This window comes from Chlorocebus sabaeus, chromosome 8, assembly GCF_047675955.1.
Source record: "Chlorocebus sabaeus isolate Y175 chromosome 8, mChlSab1.0.hap1, whole genome shotgun sequence".
Lineage (NCBI taxonomy): Eukaryota > Metazoa > Chordata > Mammalia > Primates > Cercopithecidae > Chlorocebus > Chlorocebus sabaeus.
In genome coordinates this window covers 17,540,959-17,560,826 of record NC_132911.1, presented here as the reverse complement: position 1 = coordinate 17,560,826, position 19,868 = coordinate 17,540,959, and the positions used below count along the sequence as shown (strand labels likewise).

Below are 19,868 nucleotides of genomic sequence, written 5' to 3'. Positions count from 1 at the left end.
TTTTATTTATTTTTCAGCTAAAAGTTATAGTGAATTCTCTGAAGAATATGGTAAATACATTCGTCCCAAGTGGAAAAGTTATGCAGATAGTGGATGAAAAATTGGTAAGAAATATTATTTCTCACAATAAATGTTAAGCACATACACACTATACACAAAAATCAGAAAATGCTCTGGTATTTATTTAAGGGCATAATTCAGCAGCGTCTTCGCAGGGACTGGGACAGATGTGCGTGAATCCAGCTCACTGTCAGAACTTCAGAGGGACTTCAATTTGGGGGATTGGTCATATTAGGGTAACAGCATAGCAAAGTATGGTTTCGTAAAAGGATGGGACTACATGACGACACCGGGCAGATAAACATACTTCATCTGAGAATATGGTGTTTCCTTCCCTTTATGAGTGAGTTCACTATTGAAGACTTGGTTTTTTTTCTTACGTATCTCAGGGACATTCAGAGATTTTTTTTCCTAGATATGACCAAATTATGACCAAATGACGTACTCAGCCTGGCCCCGTATTCTGTAGAGTTCCTCCATAGCTCTGACCCCGAAACTCAGCCTGGCCCCGTATTCTGTAGAGTTCCTCCGTAGCTCTGACCCCGAAACTCCTTTGGGTTGAGTGTTTCTGTGCAATCACCAAACCATTTCATTTCCATCCTGGTCATGCAGGAAGACTCCCATTTCTCACTCCATTTCTCAGCCCCGTTTTTGTTTACACAGAACCAATGTAACACCTAGGGCCTGGCCCCTAGAACTGTTAAAGGGATCCTTATTGCACTTGATGGCAGATTTGGGGCACTAATGACATTTGGGGTTGGGCAGCCTTTTTTTTTTTTTTTTTTTTTTTTTTGAGACCTCACTCATCTCACTCTGTAGCCCAAGCTGGAGTGCAGTGGCGTGATCATAGCTCATAGCTGCCTTGATCTCCCAGACTCAAGGGATCCTCCTGCTTCAGCCTCCTGAGTAGCTGGGACTACAGTTACGTGCCACAACACCCAGCTAATTTTCTGAATTTTTAGTAGAGACGGAGGCTTGCTATGTCACCGAGGCTGGTCTCCCAACTCCTGGGCTCAAGCAATCCTCCTGTCTCAACCTCCCAAAGTGTTGGGGTCATAGGTGTGAACTGCCATGCCTGGCCTGGGTTGGATATTTCTTTGTCATGGGGCTGTCCTACACATTTCAGGATGCCCGGCCTGGGGTGGGTATCTCTTTGTTGCAGGGCTGTCCTCTACATTTCAGGATGCCCAGCCTGGGGTGGGTATCTCTTTGTCATGGGGCTGTCCTGTGCATTACAGGATGTTTAGCAGCATCCCTGGGCCTTACCCGCAGATGCTGGTAACACCCCCTCAGTTGTGACAACCAAAAATGTCCTTAGCTATTTCCAAATCTCCCATGGTTGAGAATCATTGCCCTAGCGGCCGAGTGCTCTGGATACATCCTCCCTATGACACTTTACCTGCCAAGCAGCAAACCCATTATCCCTGATGTTCATGCTCTCAGAGCTTTTCTTTCAGGCTGTCCTTTATGTTCGTACTTACCAGACTTCCTCAAAACAGAACACGCTGGCAGGAGCAAAAGAGGATGAGGTCCCCACATACCCCATATGCCTCAGTCTCCCCTCTACTCCGAATGTTATCAGGGAGGACAGCATTGCAGAGCGTTTTTGTGCCACACCTTGGAATCGGACAATACTGGGTTTTAAGGCTGGATCAGTCACGTTGTAGCTGTGTGTCCTAGGGAAAGTCTCTTAACCTATGAAACCTCAGTTTTCTCATCAGGGAGAATAATACTTACTAATATGTATTTCATATGGTGGTTGTAAGGATTAAATGACATACTGTGTATAAAGCATAGTGCTTGGATGTAGTAAGTGTTTAATAAATACCCATTAAGTCACATTTGTTTGTTAAATGGCCGGAACATTCCACTTGGGCAATGCTTTGAGTTCCTAGGGAAAAAAAAAAATAATATGCTTAGGTGACATTGCATATAATTACCAAGTTGGTTAAAAAAATGAGATTTGTGAATTTTAAACACATTGTCTCAGCAAAAGACTGTGAACTTAAGTTGTGATCTAGATGTTAGTAGTTGCCATTGAGAATAAATATATGATGTCCACCACTGAATTTGCTTAAAGTCTATGGTTTGCTAAGAGAATGCGGTTACTTCATGTTAGCCAGAGATCAGCCATTAACCATGACACAAGGCTGTGGATAGACTAGTTCAGGTTTATCTCCGTGCGTGTGGGAAGGAAATGGTAAGAAGGGTATGTGCCAATGGCTACAGGGTGAATTCATGCAGAGACACAAGGAGTGCTTGTTTTGATGTTTTTGTGGTGTGGGTCAGGTTAGGTCATCCAGGTGGAATTACTCTCGTTCCTGCCTTCTCTGGAGAACGATGGAAAAATAAGACAGGAAAAACAATCTGAGAATCTGGTCTATAGTATGTTATATAGAATCTTTTTATAACTACATGATGTAAAAATGCTTTAAAAAATAACTCCTATCACTTATTGTGATAGCAGTATCTAGAACAAATTATATGTCAAAGAACTAGATTTCAAAGTATGTTTTTTAGGTTAAATGCTTTTATTAATATATTTGTTTTCCAGCCTGGCCTACTTGGCAACTTTCCTGGCCCTTTTGAAGAGGAAATGAAGGGTATCGCCGCTGTTACTGATATACCTTTAGGTAAAGTTCACTTAGCAGCTTTAAAAAAAAAAAAATAATTAAACTCTTTTACAAATTTCCATTGAGGTTTGATATACATACAGCAACGTGCACAGGTCTTACGTATACAGCTCAGTGAAGCTTCAGAAATACATACATCCCTGTAGCCATGACTCAGATCAAGATACGGAAGAGCCCAGCACTCCACAGTGCTCCGTCATGCCCCTTTGCAGAAAATACTGCCTCCTCCAGTAACCACTGTTCTGACGCCACCGTAGATTGGTTTTGCCTCTTCGTGAACTTTATATAAGTAGAACTGAATGATATGAACTGTTGTGTGTGATTCTTGTGCTTTCGTTATGGGTAGTGTGCTACTCCATGAACAGGGTATTTGAGTTGTTTTCAGATTTGCGATACTAAGAATAGATGAATTATAAATATTCTAGTACATTTCTGGGGGTCTGTGTGCTCATTTTTCTGGATATATACCTAGGAAGTGAACCGTTGGGTTATAGAGTAATTGTATGTTTAGCCTTGTAGATTCTGCCAAACAATTTTCCACAGTGATTCCAGCAGTTGACAATCAGCAGAGTGTGATTCAGTTTTCTCCACTTGATAATTCTCCTCTTAAGAGTGTCAGTCTTGTCTTTTTCCTTTTTTTCTTTGATAGTGTCAGTCTTTACTTGAGCCTTTTTGTTGAGTGTCACAGTATCCCATTTTAGTTTTAATTTGCATTTCCTGGATGACTAATGAGATTGAACACTTTCTTGACTCTTTTTTTTTTTTTTGGTTTCTTTGTTTCTTTTGGAGAAGGGCTTGTTAAGGTCTTTTGCCCTTTTAAAAATTAGATTGAAGGAATTCTTTAGATACTTTGAATATAAGCCCTTTGTCAGATGTATGGATTCTGAATATCTGCTCCCAGTCTGTGACTTTCATTTTTATTCTCTTACTGGTGTCTTTTGATGAACAGACATTTTTAATTTTAGTGAAGTCTAATACCTCAGTCTTCTCTTTTATGAGCAGTGCCTTCTGTATCCATTTTAAGAAATCTTGGCCTAGGCCAAAGTCATATATATGCTTATGTATTTTCTTCTAGATGTTTAATGTTTACTTTTGACATTTAGGCCTATGATCTATTTTGAATTATTTTTGTATATGCTATATGACTTAAGAGTCAGGGTTCCAGATTTTCTCATATGGTATATCCAGTTAGTTAAACACTATTAATTCAGAAGGCTATCCTTTCCTCAGCAAATTGCAGTGGTGTCTTTGATATAAATGTACAATACATATATATATACACACACACACACACCCCCACACCCACACACGTGTATATGTATATACAAACAGGTGATTATATATATGTTGCTCTGTTTGGAGAATTAATGTTAAGTTTCATTTACTTATTTGTCTTCCCTTGTATCAATGCTATTCTACCTCAGTTACTAAAGCTTTATAGTAAGTCTTAAAATTAAGTAGTATAATTCTTCCAACTTTGTTTTTCGCAACATTTATTTAGGTTATTGATTTCTCTGAGCAGTATCTTTTATTTTCAGGGAGAAGGCCTTGCATGTCATTCATTAAAATTATTCTTAGATATGGATGGTTTGGGAAGCTGTTTTTAAAATTTTAATTTTTTAAAATTTTAATTTAAGCTTCATGGCATGTAACGAAAAAGATTTTCCCCACGACCCCAAAAGTTTTATCTTTAAGCTACCAAAGCAGTAGTGTCGTTAGTACCTTCATTTTATAAGAGAGATGATTGAGAATTTGTGAAAATCAGTGGCCAGTTTTGTGTGCTGCTTCTTTGAAAAAATGATTTAAAAGATAGTCATCATACTGGAAATAGCTGCTAACTGCCTTTATGAAAAGCAAGTCTAATTCCTTTATTATGTAAAGAACTCTAGCAAATCAATACCAAATATAAATACCTTATGGATTAAGAAGAATAACATGATGTATAAGTGGTATAAATTTATGTAATTATTATAAATTATTATAAATTTATAATAAAGTAAGTAGAATTTCACCAAATTAGAAATTTAATGGAAATAAAATAAGCATTGGATTTGGGTGAAAAAAACATGTTGAGCTTAGCATGTTAATGTTAAATAGGACGGAAATGAAATGTATTACCTATCTTTGAATTAAATGCTAAATAGCAGTATTATACATTTTGGGAAAGTATTCAAAAAATAAAATGCCCTAGAATGGAGTGTCTTGGCAGCTCTGTATTAATTTTATTAATAGTTCTTGATTAATAGTTTATTAATAGTTCTTGAATCTCCTTTTTCACCTTAGAAATTTTAGTCACAGTTTAAAAATCTGGGCAAAATACATTTCAAGCAAATAGCCAAGAGCCAGTTGTATTAAATGATCATATTTACGCTCCCAAAAGAAAAATCAAAATGAAACATGTTGATAAACATTTTTGACATGATGTTGGAGAACAGTTGCAACTTGTGCAGATGTTCAGCTGGTCCAAAGGCTGCCTCCTTGGTGACTTGTTTCATCTTGAGTCTAGAGAGTCCCAGCTGGGGAAGAAAACCACCGTCCAGCTGGCCGTTCCGGCACAGCCCCACTGGCCAAAACACACACTCACACAATGAAAATACTTAAACTTTTTCTTAAAACAAATTTTTCTCCCATCGTCATGGTTCTGTATATTAACACAAAATTTTTCTTTCTTTCCTCATAGGAGAGATTATTTCATACAATATTTTTTACGAATTTTTTACCCTTTGTACTTCGATAGTAGCAGAAGACAAAAAAGGTAATTGTGCACTCAGGGAGGGTGGGCAGTATGAAGCACTACATAAAGAAGAATCTTCTAAATAAATGGAATTAGAACTTCTAAACTTTGGGCTTGCTACATAAATTCTGTGTGTGTTGCATAGAGCTTTTTATTTCTTGGTAAATTTTTTTTTTTTTTTTGAGACGGAATCTCGCTCTGTCGCCCAGGCTGGAGTGCAGTGACCGGACCTCAGCTCACTGCAAGCTCCGCCTCCCGGGTTCACGCCATTCTCCTGCCTCAGCCTCCCAAGTAGCTGGGACTACAGGCACCCGCCACCTCGCCCTGCTAGTTTTTGTATTTTTCAGTAGAGATGGGGTTTCACCATGTTAGCCAGAGTGGTCTCGATCTCCTAACCTCATGATCCGCCCGTCTCGGCCTCCCAAAGTGCTGGGTCTACAGGCTTGAGCCACCGCACCCAGCCTATTTCTTGGTAAATTTTTATGAGTGTACTGAAAATTCTCCTTATTTTAAGATTACTATACTGCCTATTAAAGTTGAATTCAAATATGCCAAAAACCTGGAAGAAGTGTTTCAGGGCTAGAAACATTCTTCTTTTCCTCATAGTCTACTTATACCCGTCCACATGATTTAATAGAAGTGCTCGCAGGAGGTACTTCCTCATCTTCATGTATGTCATGACATCTGTCCTTTTCTTGAGGCCCAGAACACACATTCTCTCATCCTTTCCCAGCCAGGCGACCCAGTGTGTACCAGCCTCACTTTCTCGTATTTTTCCTAACTGGTCCCCAGAGTACAAAGCACAGGACAACTTCGCTAACTCACCGTGATCTTCGACCTATACTCTGGGTATAAATCTGCCTGTACCTTACCCTTGAGGTGTCCTGCTCTAGGGGATGATGCCTGAAGGGGAACATTGGATGAATCCCAGTAATTGAGGCTCAGATTTCTGTGTCCTGGTAGAACCATGTGATAGTGAAACAAAATATGACCATTGATTCCTTTTCCCATATTCTGATCTTACCTGAAACCTGTGCTCTCAGATTTTGTGGGGTTGTCTGGCAGATTGGCAGTGACAACAGTCCCATCTAGTGAAGGCTTAGGATATTAGGATGTTCCTTACTTCTTATTGTTTGAAGAAACAGTTGTAAATATAAATTAATCAAAATTAGAGGCCAGACATGGTGGCTTACACCTGTGATCCTAGCACTTTGGGAGGCCGAGGTGGGTGGATCATCTGAGGTCAGGAGTTTGAGACCAGCGTGGCCAACATGGTGAAACCCCATCTCTACTAAAAAAAAAAAAAAAAAATAGAAAAAAAAACTAGCCAGGTATGGTGGCATGTGTCTGTAATCCCAACTATGTGGAAGGCTGAGGCACCGGAATTGCTTGAACCTGGGAGGCAAAGGTTGCAGTGAGCTGAGATCGCACCACTGCACTCCAGTCTGGGCAACAGAACGAGACGCTGTCTCAAAAATAAATTAATTAATCAAAGTTAATTGTCCAGCTTTGATTTAGAATCTTAACTGCTATTACACGTCTCTTTTGTCTACCTTCAAATAGGTCATCTAATACATGGGAGAAACATGGATTTTGGAGTATTTCTTGGGTAAGTAAAGAACACAGGGTCAGGCATGGTGGCTCACACCTGTAATCCCAGCACTTTGGGAGACTAAGGCCAGTGGATCACGAGATCAGGAGTTTAAGACCAGCCTGGCCAAGATGGTGAAATCCCATCTCTACTAAAAATACAAAAATTAGCCAGGTGTGGTGGCCGGCACCTGTAATCCCAGCTACTTGGGAGGCTGAGGCAGAGAATTGCTTGAACCTACGAGGCAGAGGTTGCAGTGAGCCAAGATCCTGCCACTGAGCTCCAGCTTGGGTTATAGAGCCAGACTCCATCTAAAAAAAAAAAAAAAAAAAAAAAGGGCCGGGCACGTGGCTCACACCTGTAATCCCAGCACTTTGGGAGGCCGAGACGGGCAGATCATTAGGTCGGGAGATCGAGACCACCCTGGCTAACACGGTGAAACCCCGTCTCTACTAAAAATACAAAAGTTAGCCGGGCGCGGTGGCAGGCATCTGTAGTCCCGGCTACTCGGGAGGCTGAGGCAGGAGAATGGCATGAACCCGGGAGGCGGAGTTTGCAGTGAGTGGAGATCGGGCCACTGCACTCCAGCCTGGGCAACAGAGCGAGACTCCGTCACAAAAAAAAAAAAAAAAAAAGACCACAGGAACTGTTTAATTCTATAAGAAGAGTAGGTTGTATTACATTGATGAAAAATAAGTCTCAAGTCACACCCAAAATGTGATCATAAGTGAAGATAAATGGATTACTGAGTGTTGAGACAAGAGGGGCACACTCTTCTATTGTATGTGTCCATCTTGACCTTTCTGAAAAAATAAAGAGTGTTGTAATTAGCATTCTGTGTTTGAATCTGAGGCTAATTATAAGCTGTGTGATACTGGGAGAGTTACCCGACTTCTGTGAACCTCAGTTTTATCGTTTGGAAAACAGAATAAAGGTATCATATTGTAAAAGTCTTGTTAGGATTGATCTTGGTGACTCGGTAGATAAAGCTCCCAGTGTAATGCCTGGCCCTCATCATCATGTTCATCATTATTATCACTGTGTTTCTTAAATGTCACTGAAACTTGTCTTTTGTAGGTGGAACATAAATAATGATACCTGGGTCATAACTGAGGAACTAAAACCTTTAACGGTGAATTTGGACTTCCAAAGAAACAACAAAACTGTCTTCAAGGCTTCAAGCTTTGCTGGCTATGTGGGCATGTTAACAGGATTCAAACCAGTAAGGACTCTGTTGTTAAATAATTACACAGGTAGCTTTTTGTCCTATTACTGTTATGTAAAAGGTGAAATCTAAGAATATGAGGACCTAAAGGGAATATGAAGCCCCATTTCATCCCCTTGTACTTCTTGTCACTTCATAGGTATGAGATCCCGTGGTAGAGACGAGTAGAAAGGAAATGGAGGTTTCTGAGCCTGTTCTAGGATAAAGAGCATGTGGCCGGGTGTCAAGGGCTGGGAGTCACAATCTGGGACCTGGTCCTGGGTCTGCCACTCACTTAGGCAAGTCAGGCGTTCATTCTCTGCCCTTCAGTTTCCTGTCCAAAAAACGTAGCCAGTGATACCCCACCTACTTATGTCACATACTAGAATCAGAAATGCTTTGAACTTTTTAAAAAGCCTTGCATGATTTTGATTTATTTTTGCCTTCCCCATTACCCAAGCTAGGCCTTTATATCCCACTCTGAAGTACAGTGGCGACAGGGCCTTAAAGCGCATGGTTGATGTTTCTGACTTCGTTGCTTTGTCTTTTTCTCAGGGACTGTTCAGTCTTACACTGAATGAACGTTTCAGTGTAAATGGTGGTTATCTGGGTAAGTAGCGCATGCTCAAGTGAAATGGGAATCTCAGGGCTTTTTTATGAGGATGACTGGACTGTGCCTTCTGGTTACATAGTCCAACCTCTTCCGGTTCCTAACTGGTTACAAAGTCTAACCTCTCCTGGTTCCCGACTGGTTACATTGTCCACCCTCTTCCGATTCTTGACTGGTTACAAAGTCCAGCCACTTCCGGTTCCTGACTGGTTACATAGTCCAGCCTCTTCCGGTTCCTGACTGGTTACATAGTCCACCCTCTTCCGGTTCCTGACGGTTACATAGTCCAGCCTCTTCCGGTCCTGACGGTTACATAGTCCAGCCTCTTCTGGTTCCTGACTGGTTACATAGTACAGTCTTTTCCGGTTGCTGACTGGATACACTGTCCAGCGTCTTCCGGTTCCTGACTGGTTATATAGTCTAACCTCTTCCAGTTCCTGACAGTGTGTTCCATCTCTTCCAGGTATTCTAGAATGGATTTTGGGAAAGAAAGATGCCATGTGGATAGGGTTTCTCACTAGAACAGTTCTGGAAAATAGCACAAGGTAAAGTGTTTCGTTGCTTTACTATCAAATATTTATTTTAAATTATATTTAAAAATAAAAATATTTGTTAAGCTCCAGCTTAACAATTCTTTGAGGAGCTATTACAGAATTTCTCAGGTGAACCTCTGAGACTCATGGAATTATTCATGTTTTCTTTGTGCATATTGTGTGTTTTATAGCAAAGAAATGAATTACTTAAAATTAGCACTAGGGATACTGACATTCTGAAAGGCACCTATGAATATTTTTGGTATACAGAAAAAAAAATCACCCACACACAAAAGAACAATCGTACAGTAAAATCTTCATTTAAATGGTAGTACAGACCAGGCACAGTGGCTTATGCCTGTAATCCTAACACTTTGGGAGGCTGAGACTGGCAGATCACTTGACCCCAGGGGTTTGAGACCAGTCTGAGCAACATGGCGAAATCCTGTCTCTACAAAAAGTACAGAAATTAGCCAGGCATGGTGGCACATGCTTGTAGTCCCAGCTACTCAGGAGGCTGAGGTGGGAGAATCACCTGAGCCCAAGGAGGTCGAGACTACAGGGAACTGGCATCAGTCCACTGCACTTCACCCTGGGTGACAGAGTAAGACTCTTATCTCAAAAAAACAAAATAAATAAATACAAAATGTAGTACATATTAGCCTGTAAGTTATATCCTGCTTTGGTATAGAACTCTTACAATAGCAAAACTGCCTTTCCTTCATTCAGCCTGCACTGCGTCCAAATAAATGGGCATCAATCCTACTTTTAATACTTCCCAGGGAATAAGATTTAATGTTAGTAGTGTTCTTTGATAACCCACTTCAGTTTTCCATAGTCCTAATTTTCAAGAAGGTTTACTTTCTATTCTCTAAGCCCTATATACTGTAATATTATTTCCCTTTGTTCTGTTGTTCAGTGAAAGGCATGGACAGTAAGGGTGGAAGATGATCTCTCGAGGCCACTTTGTTTCTCCTTCAGATTAGAGGGACTTCCTAAGATTCCCACTTCCCATCTCAGTGTTCACCATACAGGGTCAGGGATTGCTTTTCCCAGAGTCGTTGCTCACCATCCTTTTTTACAAATCACTTTGTGGCTGGGTGTGGTGGCTCATGCCTGTAATCCCAGCACTTTGGGAGGCAAAGGCAAGAGTATCGCTTGCACCCAGGAGTTCGAGACTAGCCTTGGCGACATAGTGAGACCCCATCTCTAAAAATAAAAATAAATAAAGAATACGTTCCTTAGATACTTGTTTTCCTTTAGTTTCTACAGAGCTAAACATTTCCATTCTAAGTCATCTAAAAATGTTTCCCACCATCATCCTCAGCAAACTAACACAGGAACTGAAAACCAAACACCGCATGTTCTCATAAGTGGGAGCTGAACAAAGAGAACATGTGAACACAGGGAGGGGAACATCATACACAGGGCCTTTCGGGGGGTGGGGTAAAAGGGCAAGGAGAGCATTAGGACAAATACCTAATGCATGTAGGGCTTGAAACCTAGATGATGGGTTGATGGGTGTAGCAAACCACCATGGCACATGTATGCCTATGTAACAAACCTGCACATTCTGCACATGTATCCCAGAACTTAAAATTTAAAAAAGAAATGAAGTTATTTACTGAAATAAAAAAAAGTTTCATTTTTCTTTTTAAATGTTTCTATATAGTTATGAGGAAGCCAAGAATATATTGACCAAGACCAAGATACTGGCCCCAGCCTACTTTATCCTGGGAGGCAACCAGTCTGGTGAGGGTTGTGTGATTACACGAGACAGAAAGGAATCATTGGATGTATATGAGTAAGTAGATTTGTTAAAGCAAAAGAAGTAGAAACAAAAGCATACACTGACATACTTCGAGTTTTAAGGCTGTAGCCTAAGACGGAATCTCTCTTTTTGTATCTAGACTCGATGCTAAGCAGGATAGATGGTATGTGGTACAAACAAATTATGACCGTTGGAAAAATCCCTTCTTCCTTGATGATCGCAGGACGCCTGCAAAGATGTGTCTGAACCGCACCACCCAAGAGGTACCTTTGCAGGGTCATCTTTAGAAAGAAACTGTTGCCACGAAGCGTTCTCTTGGTTCTGCCATTTTTCTTTGGACTTCAAGTAATTTATAAACCTCCTGTTATTCATAGTATCTCTGGTCACTCTCCACTGATTTTTTGTTTTGTTTTTTTAACTTAAAGAGCAAAATTGTGCTGTACTTGCCCTTTCTGGTTCTAATGCGGGATACCACTCTGAAGTTGAATAACAAACAGGCATTTTTTTATTTTAAATTTAAGAATTTAAAAAGGGGAATGAGAGAGAGGAAAGTAATCCATTAAAACTGTTACGTGTGTTTCTAACAGTGACTCCCATAGAAAGTCTACTGCGGGGATGGAGGGGAGGTTGATTAAAGAATGTCTGGACAGGGCGCGGTGGCTCATGCCTGTAATCCCATCACTTTGGGAGGCCGAGGCGGGTGGATCATGAGGTCAGGAGATTAAGACCATCCTGGCTCACACAGTGATACCCCGTGTCTACTAAATATATAAAAAAAATTAGCTGGGCGTGGCGGCGGGCGCCTGTAGTCCCAGCTACTCGGGAGGCTGAGGCAGGAGAATGGCATGAACCCGGGAGGCAGAGCTTGCAGTGCGCCGAGATCACACCACTGCACTCCAGCTTGGGCGACAGAGTGAGATTCCGTCTCAAAAAAAAAAAAAAGGAATGTCTTGGTTTCTAGTGACCCATGTGTGTAGATAAGCCTGTTGACTTTGTATTTAACTTACTGAACAAAACTTTTTGTGTGTGTTTTAGAATATCTCATTTGAAAACATGTATGATGTCCTGTCAACAAAACCTGTCCTCAACAAGGTATTTTAAATATTATATGTTTATTTGCCTTAAGGGAAAGAATTTGGCCCTGTGTTTTATCTTTCTCTGTTATCTTTGATCAGTTTGAACACAGAAATTATGTTCACCTTAGGGCTGATTTTTTACAAAATGTTTTTGTGTGGCTAAAACTCTATTTTGGAATACAACAAAGAAAATGATCACTGAGGCTTGATAGGTCAGAGTATTGTTTATAGCTTTATTTACATGGCAACTGAATTAAATCTAGCATTTTACTCTTATCGGCATCTATTAAAAATCTCACACTATGTAACTAACACCTAAACGTCAACAAAGCAAAGTCTGAAGTCCATTTTCAGACGGAGCTCTGTGTCTTGGTGGGTTAGGGTTTTCCTTAAACTTTACTACATCTGTTTATCTTTTCCCTACACTATAGATTTTAAAAATGCAAAAAGTTTCCTAATCATCCCACCACTTGCTAACAGTCATTCCCTGAACGTTCTGAATATGCCCCCTTAATTATGCCATGTGTTCCTTCTTTTTTTGGTCCTTTTCCACAGCTCTCCCTAACGTAAACATGCCACCTTTACCCTTGCCAGGACAAATCCCTCCTGGCCTTTAGCATCCGGGTCATCCTGGCTCTCGCAAGAAGCCTGCCTTCAATTCACGGACCCTGCCATACTTGGCGTTTTCCCTACACCATCTTTGAGCAAGTCACCATCTCGTGACCGTAGTTTGTGTGAACCATGAGTTTAGGTGTGTGCCTTGTGATCTGGGTGCCTGCAGTTTCCCCCACTGTATTGGAAATGCTTTAAGGATAGGGATAGCCAAAGCTCCACGGTTTTTACTCCATAGGACACCCGGAGGCCTCCCAGGACTGCCAGCTGTGCGTCGAGGAGGGTTAAGGCAGTCTTCAAGCACTGGGGGTGAAGCAATGTGCTGTCAGGAATAAGCTCCTGTAAGGAGCTGGAGATCATTTCCTGAGCCTTTTTATATTCATTACCTGAAATAGTGATCCTGTTGAAGTTGGTTGCTTTAATTATTTGATGAGACTGTATAATGATTAGGTAATTTTACATTATACTATATTAATATAAATATATACATTATATATAACATGCTTTGCATATATTAACATTATATTATTTAATATTCAATAACTTCCTAAAGCAAATTTTGCAAGTATAGAAATGCTAATATGTATCAGAACATCTCTGAATTGAAAACGTCCTTAAAGTAAAAATAACTTTTCTTTCAGCTGACCGTGTTCACAACTTTGATAGATGTTACCAAAGATCAATTTGAAACTTACATGCGGGACTGCCCTGACCCTTGTATAGGTTGGTGAGCACACGTCTGGTCTACAGAACGCGGCCTCTGAAACATGAAGACACCACCTCCATGTGACCGAATACTGCAGCTGTCTGACCCTCCGAAGACTAAGACTCGGGGCAGGTTCTCTTTGAGTCACAAGCTTGTCTTCCTGCAGCTGTTGACAATTGACAGACTTTTTTTTTTTGCCCTATCAGTTGATTTTTTATCTTATTTACAGTAAGATTTTTATCTTATTTACAGATAACTTCTTTAGGGCAAGTAAAACAATCATGTAGAATTCATTGAGTTGTGTTTCACTTTGACATTTGGGGATCTGGTGGGCATTCGAACCATGGTGAGCTCCACCTCTGTGGAATAAATGGAGATTCAGCGTGGGTATTGAATCCAGCACATCTGTGTGAGTAACGGAACAGTAAACACTCCACATTCTTCAGTTTTTCACTTTCACCTACATATTTGTATGTTTTTCTGTATAACAGCCTTTTCCTTCCGGTTCTAACTACTGTTAATATACCATTACCTTTGCTGTTAGTGACAGCAGTATAATTTTATTACATATGATTAGAGGGATGAGACAGACATTCACCTGTATGTTACTTTTAATGGGCAAAAAATGGCCCTTTGACTCTAAATAGCACTTTTAGGGGTTCAAGAAGTAATCAGTATGCAAGGCAGTCTTTTATACAATAATTGAAGTGTTCCCTTTTTCATAATTCCTCTACCTCCCAGTAACCCTAAGGAAGTTGCTGACTTAAAAAACCGCGTCCCAGTTTCTGTGAATTTAGTAAATAAACAAAGACGTGGAAAATAGGAAGTGAACCCATTATTTTAAATTCTCATAAGTAGCATTCATGTAATAAACAGGTTTTTAGTTTGTTCTTCAGATTGACATGTCGTTTGAAAGAAATGTTAGTAGTTACTAAAATTATGTTACTCTGTTTTTCAGAAATCAAACTACTTACGAAAAGTACTAATAGAACTTGTTAACCTTTCTAACCTTCACGATTAACTGTGAAATGGATGCCATTTATGCAAGACCATATGTCCACTTCATTTTGTATAATCACAGTTGTGTTCCCGACACTCAATAAACAGTCATTGGAAAGAGTGCCAGTCAGCAGTCATGCACGCTGATTGGGTGTGTACATCTGTGTTGGTTTGAAGGTGGGGGGTTATTATCAAGAAATACAAGCTGAACATCGTATCTGAATTAAATAACAAGGGTTATGTAAGTGGGTTATTAAATATGACTAAACGGTCACAATCTTACTCTTACATGACTAATACCACCTCTTAACCAGATACTATCAACCCAATTTGCAGGCCTTTAAAGGCAGTTTTTCCCCTAGATAGGAGGTGCTTCCACACAACTTTAGTGATTCCAAGATTACTTCAGTGAAGCAAGAGGAATTATAAGAGGATTTACATTAAAATAGGATTCGATTAATGAAAAGAAAAGTTCACTCAGATTTTCTACCTCTTATAAAAATGAAGTCAGGTAAACTTGTTGTGTTTTTTTTTATTAATGTAGTAGTCTTTGATATGCCTGATAATAAAGAGGTGAGATGCTCATTGTTTCAGACCAATTTCTCAGGAGTAAATCACAGTTTACAAGAAATAGCAGGTGTTAAGATTTTAAGAAGTAATTGTTTAGTGGTAAAGCAGTTTTAAAATAGGATATATGGGATAAGCCTATTTATATAACACTTTATACATGTACTTATGCATAACTAGATACACATTTAGAATATCAAAAGATGACTGGGAGGATATTATCCAAAATGCCGACTGTAGTTCCCATTGGGTAATGGTAAGTGCTACTTTAATTTGGAGAGGACAAAACTTAGTAGCCATTGCATTAATGAGACTATTTTTAGAAATATTATTTTAAAAAAAATGTCCAAGTTGAATCCAAACCATGGGCTATATCTCATATCCCTGCCTAGTTTTTGGGAGTTTGATTTTGAATGGAAGCCTAAATCCTACCTGTATTCCTTTCACACATGGAGCTCCTCAGTCACTCATCTTAATTAGAGCTCCTACGTACCCATTTATGTACCAGGCCTTGTGCTTGATAACATGCTTGACCTAGATTACCTCCTCAGCAAACCCCAGTATCACTTGTAATCACACTTGCCAACCATGGAACAAAGGGTAACTTGATGAAAGTTGCATTAATAGAAGGGCTTAGAGCCAGGCTTTCAGCCAGGTGTGTCCAACTCCTGTGCTCTTATCATGACACCCGAATTCTTAGTCTCGCTCTGTCGCCCAGGCTGGAGTGCAGTGGCCGGATCTCGGCTCACTGCAAGCTCCGCCTCCCGGGTTCACGCCAGTCTCCTGCCTCAGCCTCCCGAGTAGCTGGGACTACAGGCGCCCGCCACCACGCCTGGCTAACTTTTTTTGGATTTTTAGTAGAGACGGTTTCAGCATGTTCACCAGGACGGTCTCAACCTCCTGACGTCGTCATCCACCTGCCTCGGCCTCCCAAAGTGCTGGGATTGCAGGCGTGAGCCACCACACCTGGCGTCCGGCCCCGAATTCTTAACTTTGCAAGTAGGATTGAGAAACAGCTCTGTTCTGTGAGACCCACACTTCTGCTGCCATGGACCAGGCCACCGTGCGGAGCCTGGACACCACTGCGTCACTGCCTTCTACTTGTTCTATGTCAATTATTAATGTTCCCATAGGGATCAGAAACCCTTTGGTGTTAGGAGCTGAGGGGTCACTTGTTTCTGACTACCCTGAGTCTGAATCATGCTCAGCTGTGGGGAATGCGTTAAGAGCCCCTCAGTCTTTCTGTGGCTGTGACCCAGGAGTAAATGAAAAATATGAAACGTTCTGAAATTTTTAAAAAGTCACTGTAAAAGCTCACACAGTCATTATTGAAGTTAGTCTCACAAAGTGAAGGATAGTTTTTGTTTATTGGTGACAATTTACAAAATAGTTGCCAGCTTAGCATCACATATGACAGATGTGGCCAGCAGGCTCCAGACCACACCGAGCTGCATGCTGGCCCCATCTACAAGCCTGGGGAAGTGTGGCTGGGCTCCTCAGCCTTCACAACTTGTGGAGGTTGGTCAACTCACATGAAAATCAGTCCTCTCTCTTTCCCTGGCACTCCCTCTTACGTTGATAAAGTGGGTTTCCCAGCCAGTGGCACAGGGGATACTAGACTGGTGTGTGTTGGGCAATTCTCTGGCGGTTCTTGACATCTTCAAGGATGCTTGTCTAGGCAGAGGACAGATTAATTTCCTGACTACGGTTAATAAAGGTCATCGTCTACCTGTAAGGCAAAGGTTGGATGAGTTGGTTGGACAAGAAGCCCGTCTTGTAACTCGAGGGGTTTCCTGAGCTCGGGGTTCCTCAGCTAGGATACAGATGATACATCATAAATTGGGTTGTCACACGTCACCTCCTTGGGGGACTTGGGGGGTGGCACATGGAATTCCCAGAGTAATACAGTCCTTTGCCTTTGACCCAGGAGTCTGCCAGCATCCAGGAAGCTGTGGCAGGCTAGGTCATTAGCTTGCAAGCAGGGTAAAATCTCAGGCGTTTCACAGTGTCTCAGCCTTCGGGGCAGCTGAGTAGGGTCTAGGCATGCCAGCCCCCGGCGGCCTCCAACAGCCCCGGCTTCCTCTGGGGCTCCTTGAAGGGCAGGCTTGGACAGTGATATGGTTTGGCCCTGTGTCTCACCCAAATCTCATCTCGATTGTCAGGGCAGGGACCAGGTGGAGTTGATTGGAGCATGGGGGTGGTTTCCCCCATGCTGTTCTCGTGATAGTGAGTGAGCTCTCATGAGGGCTGATGGTTTTAAACTGTGGCACTTCCTCGTTCTCCGACTTGCTTCTCTCCTGCTGCTTTGTTGAAGGTGTCTCCGAATTTCCCTCTTGCCTTCTGCCACGATGGTCAGTTTCCTGAGGCCTCCCCAGCCATGCGGAACTGTCAGTCAATTAAACCTCTTTCCTTTATAACTTAGCAGTGTGAAAACGGACTACAACAGACAGAGTGGGATAGACTGCACCCCTCTGCGGTCTCACAGGCTGGGAAAGGAGGTGTGGGGCATGCACGATATGGAGAAAGTTAGTAAAAATCACTGGCCCTGTGGACCAGAAGAGACCTGGGTCAACTAGGTTTTGCCTCTGTCAAATATAAAATCCACATAAAGATACCTAACCATTCAGCCCTCACTGGGGGCCCTTCCAATGACTTTTCACCAAGACCCAAACTTGGCTTGGTCGTCCCAGTCCTCAGTGGTAGCAGTAACACCTGGAACTTGTTGCTCCCATTGCAAGGTTGAGCAATAGCACCTGTCCTGCACATCACACAGACAAGCCGCCTGTGGCACCGCTGGAGTTTATGTTCCAGGTTCGTGGAGCCCAGCACACAGCCCCACTGCAGAGCTTGGAGGGAGGTGCAGAGGCAGTGTGGGCTCCTGGTGGATTCAGCTCCAGGCAGTAGCCCGAACATTTACTTCACATGTGTCTGATTCCTGTGTCCATTTGTAGCTGACAGGCCAATCTGGAGGCATCTCAGCTGGCTGCCTGTGACTGTGTAACATTTCAAATGCTTTCTGCAAAGTAGGACATTGTTATTTTAAAATACTGGATTGGAATTTTTCTTTTCTCCTTTTTTTCCCCCCCTTTTTTATTTTGAGACAGTCATGCTCTGTTGCCCAGGCTGGAGCACAGTGGTGCCATCTTGGCTCACTGCAGCCGCCACCTCCCAGGTTCAAGCAATTCTCCTGCTTCATCCTCCAGAGTAGCTGGGACTACAGGCAGCCACCACCACGGCCAGCTAAATTTTGTACTTTTAGCAGAGACGGAGTTTCACTGTGTTGACCAGGCTGATCTCGAACTCTTGACCTCAAGTGAGGTGTTGGCCTCAGCCTCCCAAAGTGCTGAGGTTACGGGCATGAGCCACCACGCCTGGCCGATATGGAAATTTTGATTGAATTCAAAACTCTTCCCAAGGTAATTTAGTAGTACATGTATCAATGAAAGTAAAAAAAAAAAAAAAAAAAAAATTAGTTTTCAAATGTAATTCCAATTTCTGTAAATCCTTGAATGCTTATATAACACTGTTTTAAATTTATCAATTAGGCATACAAATTGATCCTTAATGATTTTTCTAAAATTTGAGGAGATCATAAAGTCTTGGCCAAGAATTGTGTATAGCAATTTCAAACGGAAAACAGGTTATAAAAACATGTTAAGAAAATGGCTGGGCTCTGTTGCTCACACCTGTAATCCTAGCACTTTGGGAGGCAGAGGTGGGTGGATTGCCTGAGCTCAAGAGTTCAAGACAAGCTTGGGTAACATGGGGAAACCCTGTCTCTACATAAAATACAAAAAATCAGCTGGGCAAGGTGCCAGGCGTCTGTAATCCCAGCTACTCAGGAGGCTGAGGCACGAGAATTGCTTGAACCCAGGAGGCGGAGGTTGCAGTGAGCCAAGATCATGCCACTCCACTCCAGCCTGGGCAACAAAGTGAAACTCTGTCTCAAAAAAAAAAAAAAAAAAAAAAATAGTTTTGCATTTTTGACGTGTAATATCTCCCTTGATACCTTCTGTTCATGACTTAGACATTTCATAATTAATAAAAAGAAAATGTAATGAATTTTTCACCAAGTCCCTTATCTCCTGTCGTTTACAAACACTATCCTTTTCAGTATGTGCTGCAACACGCAAACAGGCCAAAAGATAACAAATCTCTCATTTTTTCCATTGCTTCATCACCAGCTGGGTGACCAGCGACACATGACTTAACTCCTTGCATCCCCATATCTGCCTTTGTAAAATGAGGGTTTAAATCCGGTTTTCTCTAAGGATTCCACTAGCTTGATAAATCTCGATTCAAATTGCGTCTCAGTTTGGCAGGGAATCCAGTAGCAGCCAACACCCAGATGTGGTTGGACTTGTCAGAACCGTTGTAGTCTTTGTTAGTCATATACATGCATGGGTGAAATCCAATCAGAACTTTCATATCAAGTATTTCAAAATGATGCTCTACTTGGCAGAAAGCATACGGCTTGGCAGTCATGGGCAAGTAGCCAAGATGCCTCCAAACTGGCCCGTGAGCTGCAAATGACATTTTATACGTGTATAACATATACAAAATATGATGTATATTTTATATACATATATACAATTTATATATACACATACGTATAATTTGTACACACGCAGATTTACAGTAAATATGTTTAAATGTGAAACCACAGTACCTGAGTTCAATGCCAACCCTCGTTGAATGTCAGAAAAACACAGTAAGGCTGGGCATGGTGGCTCACACCTGTAATCCCAGCACTTCGGAGGCCAAGGCAGGAG

At 41.5% G+C, this 19,868-nt stretch overlaps 1 protein-coding gene across 1 annotated transcript in view; it reads left to right on the top strand.

The window, feature by feature from the left end:
* Positions 1–14,655, top strand: part of ASAH1 (N-acylsphingosine amidohydrolase 1) — a 29,409-nt gene extending 14,754 nt beyond the window's left edge. The window contains exons 4-14 of the mRNA XM_007961774.3: positions 18–104; positions 2,615–2,693; positions 5,374–5,448; positions 6,991–7,036; positions 8,096–8,240; positions 8,778–8,832; positions 9,296–9,377; positions 11,038–11,169; positions 11,276–11,399; positions 12,172–12,228; positions 13,466–14,655. Coding sequence (XP_007959965.1) covers positions 18–104; positions 2,615–2,693; positions 5,374–5,448; positions 6,991–7,036; positions 8,096–8,240; positions 8,778–8,832; positions 9,296–9,377; positions 11,038–11,169; positions 11,276–11,399; positions 12,172–12,228; positions 13,466–13,555 — 972 coding nt within the window. The 3' untranslated portion in view covers positions 13,556–14,655. The remainder of the gene's footprint in view (positions 1–17; positions 105–2,614; positions 2,694–5,373; positions 5,449–6,990; positions 7,037–8,095; positions 8,241–8,777; positions 8,833–9,295; positions 9,378–11,037; positions 11,170–11,275; positions 11,400–12,171; positions 12,229–13,465) is intronic.
* The last annotated feature ends 5,213 nt before the right edge of the window (positions 14,656–19,868 follow it).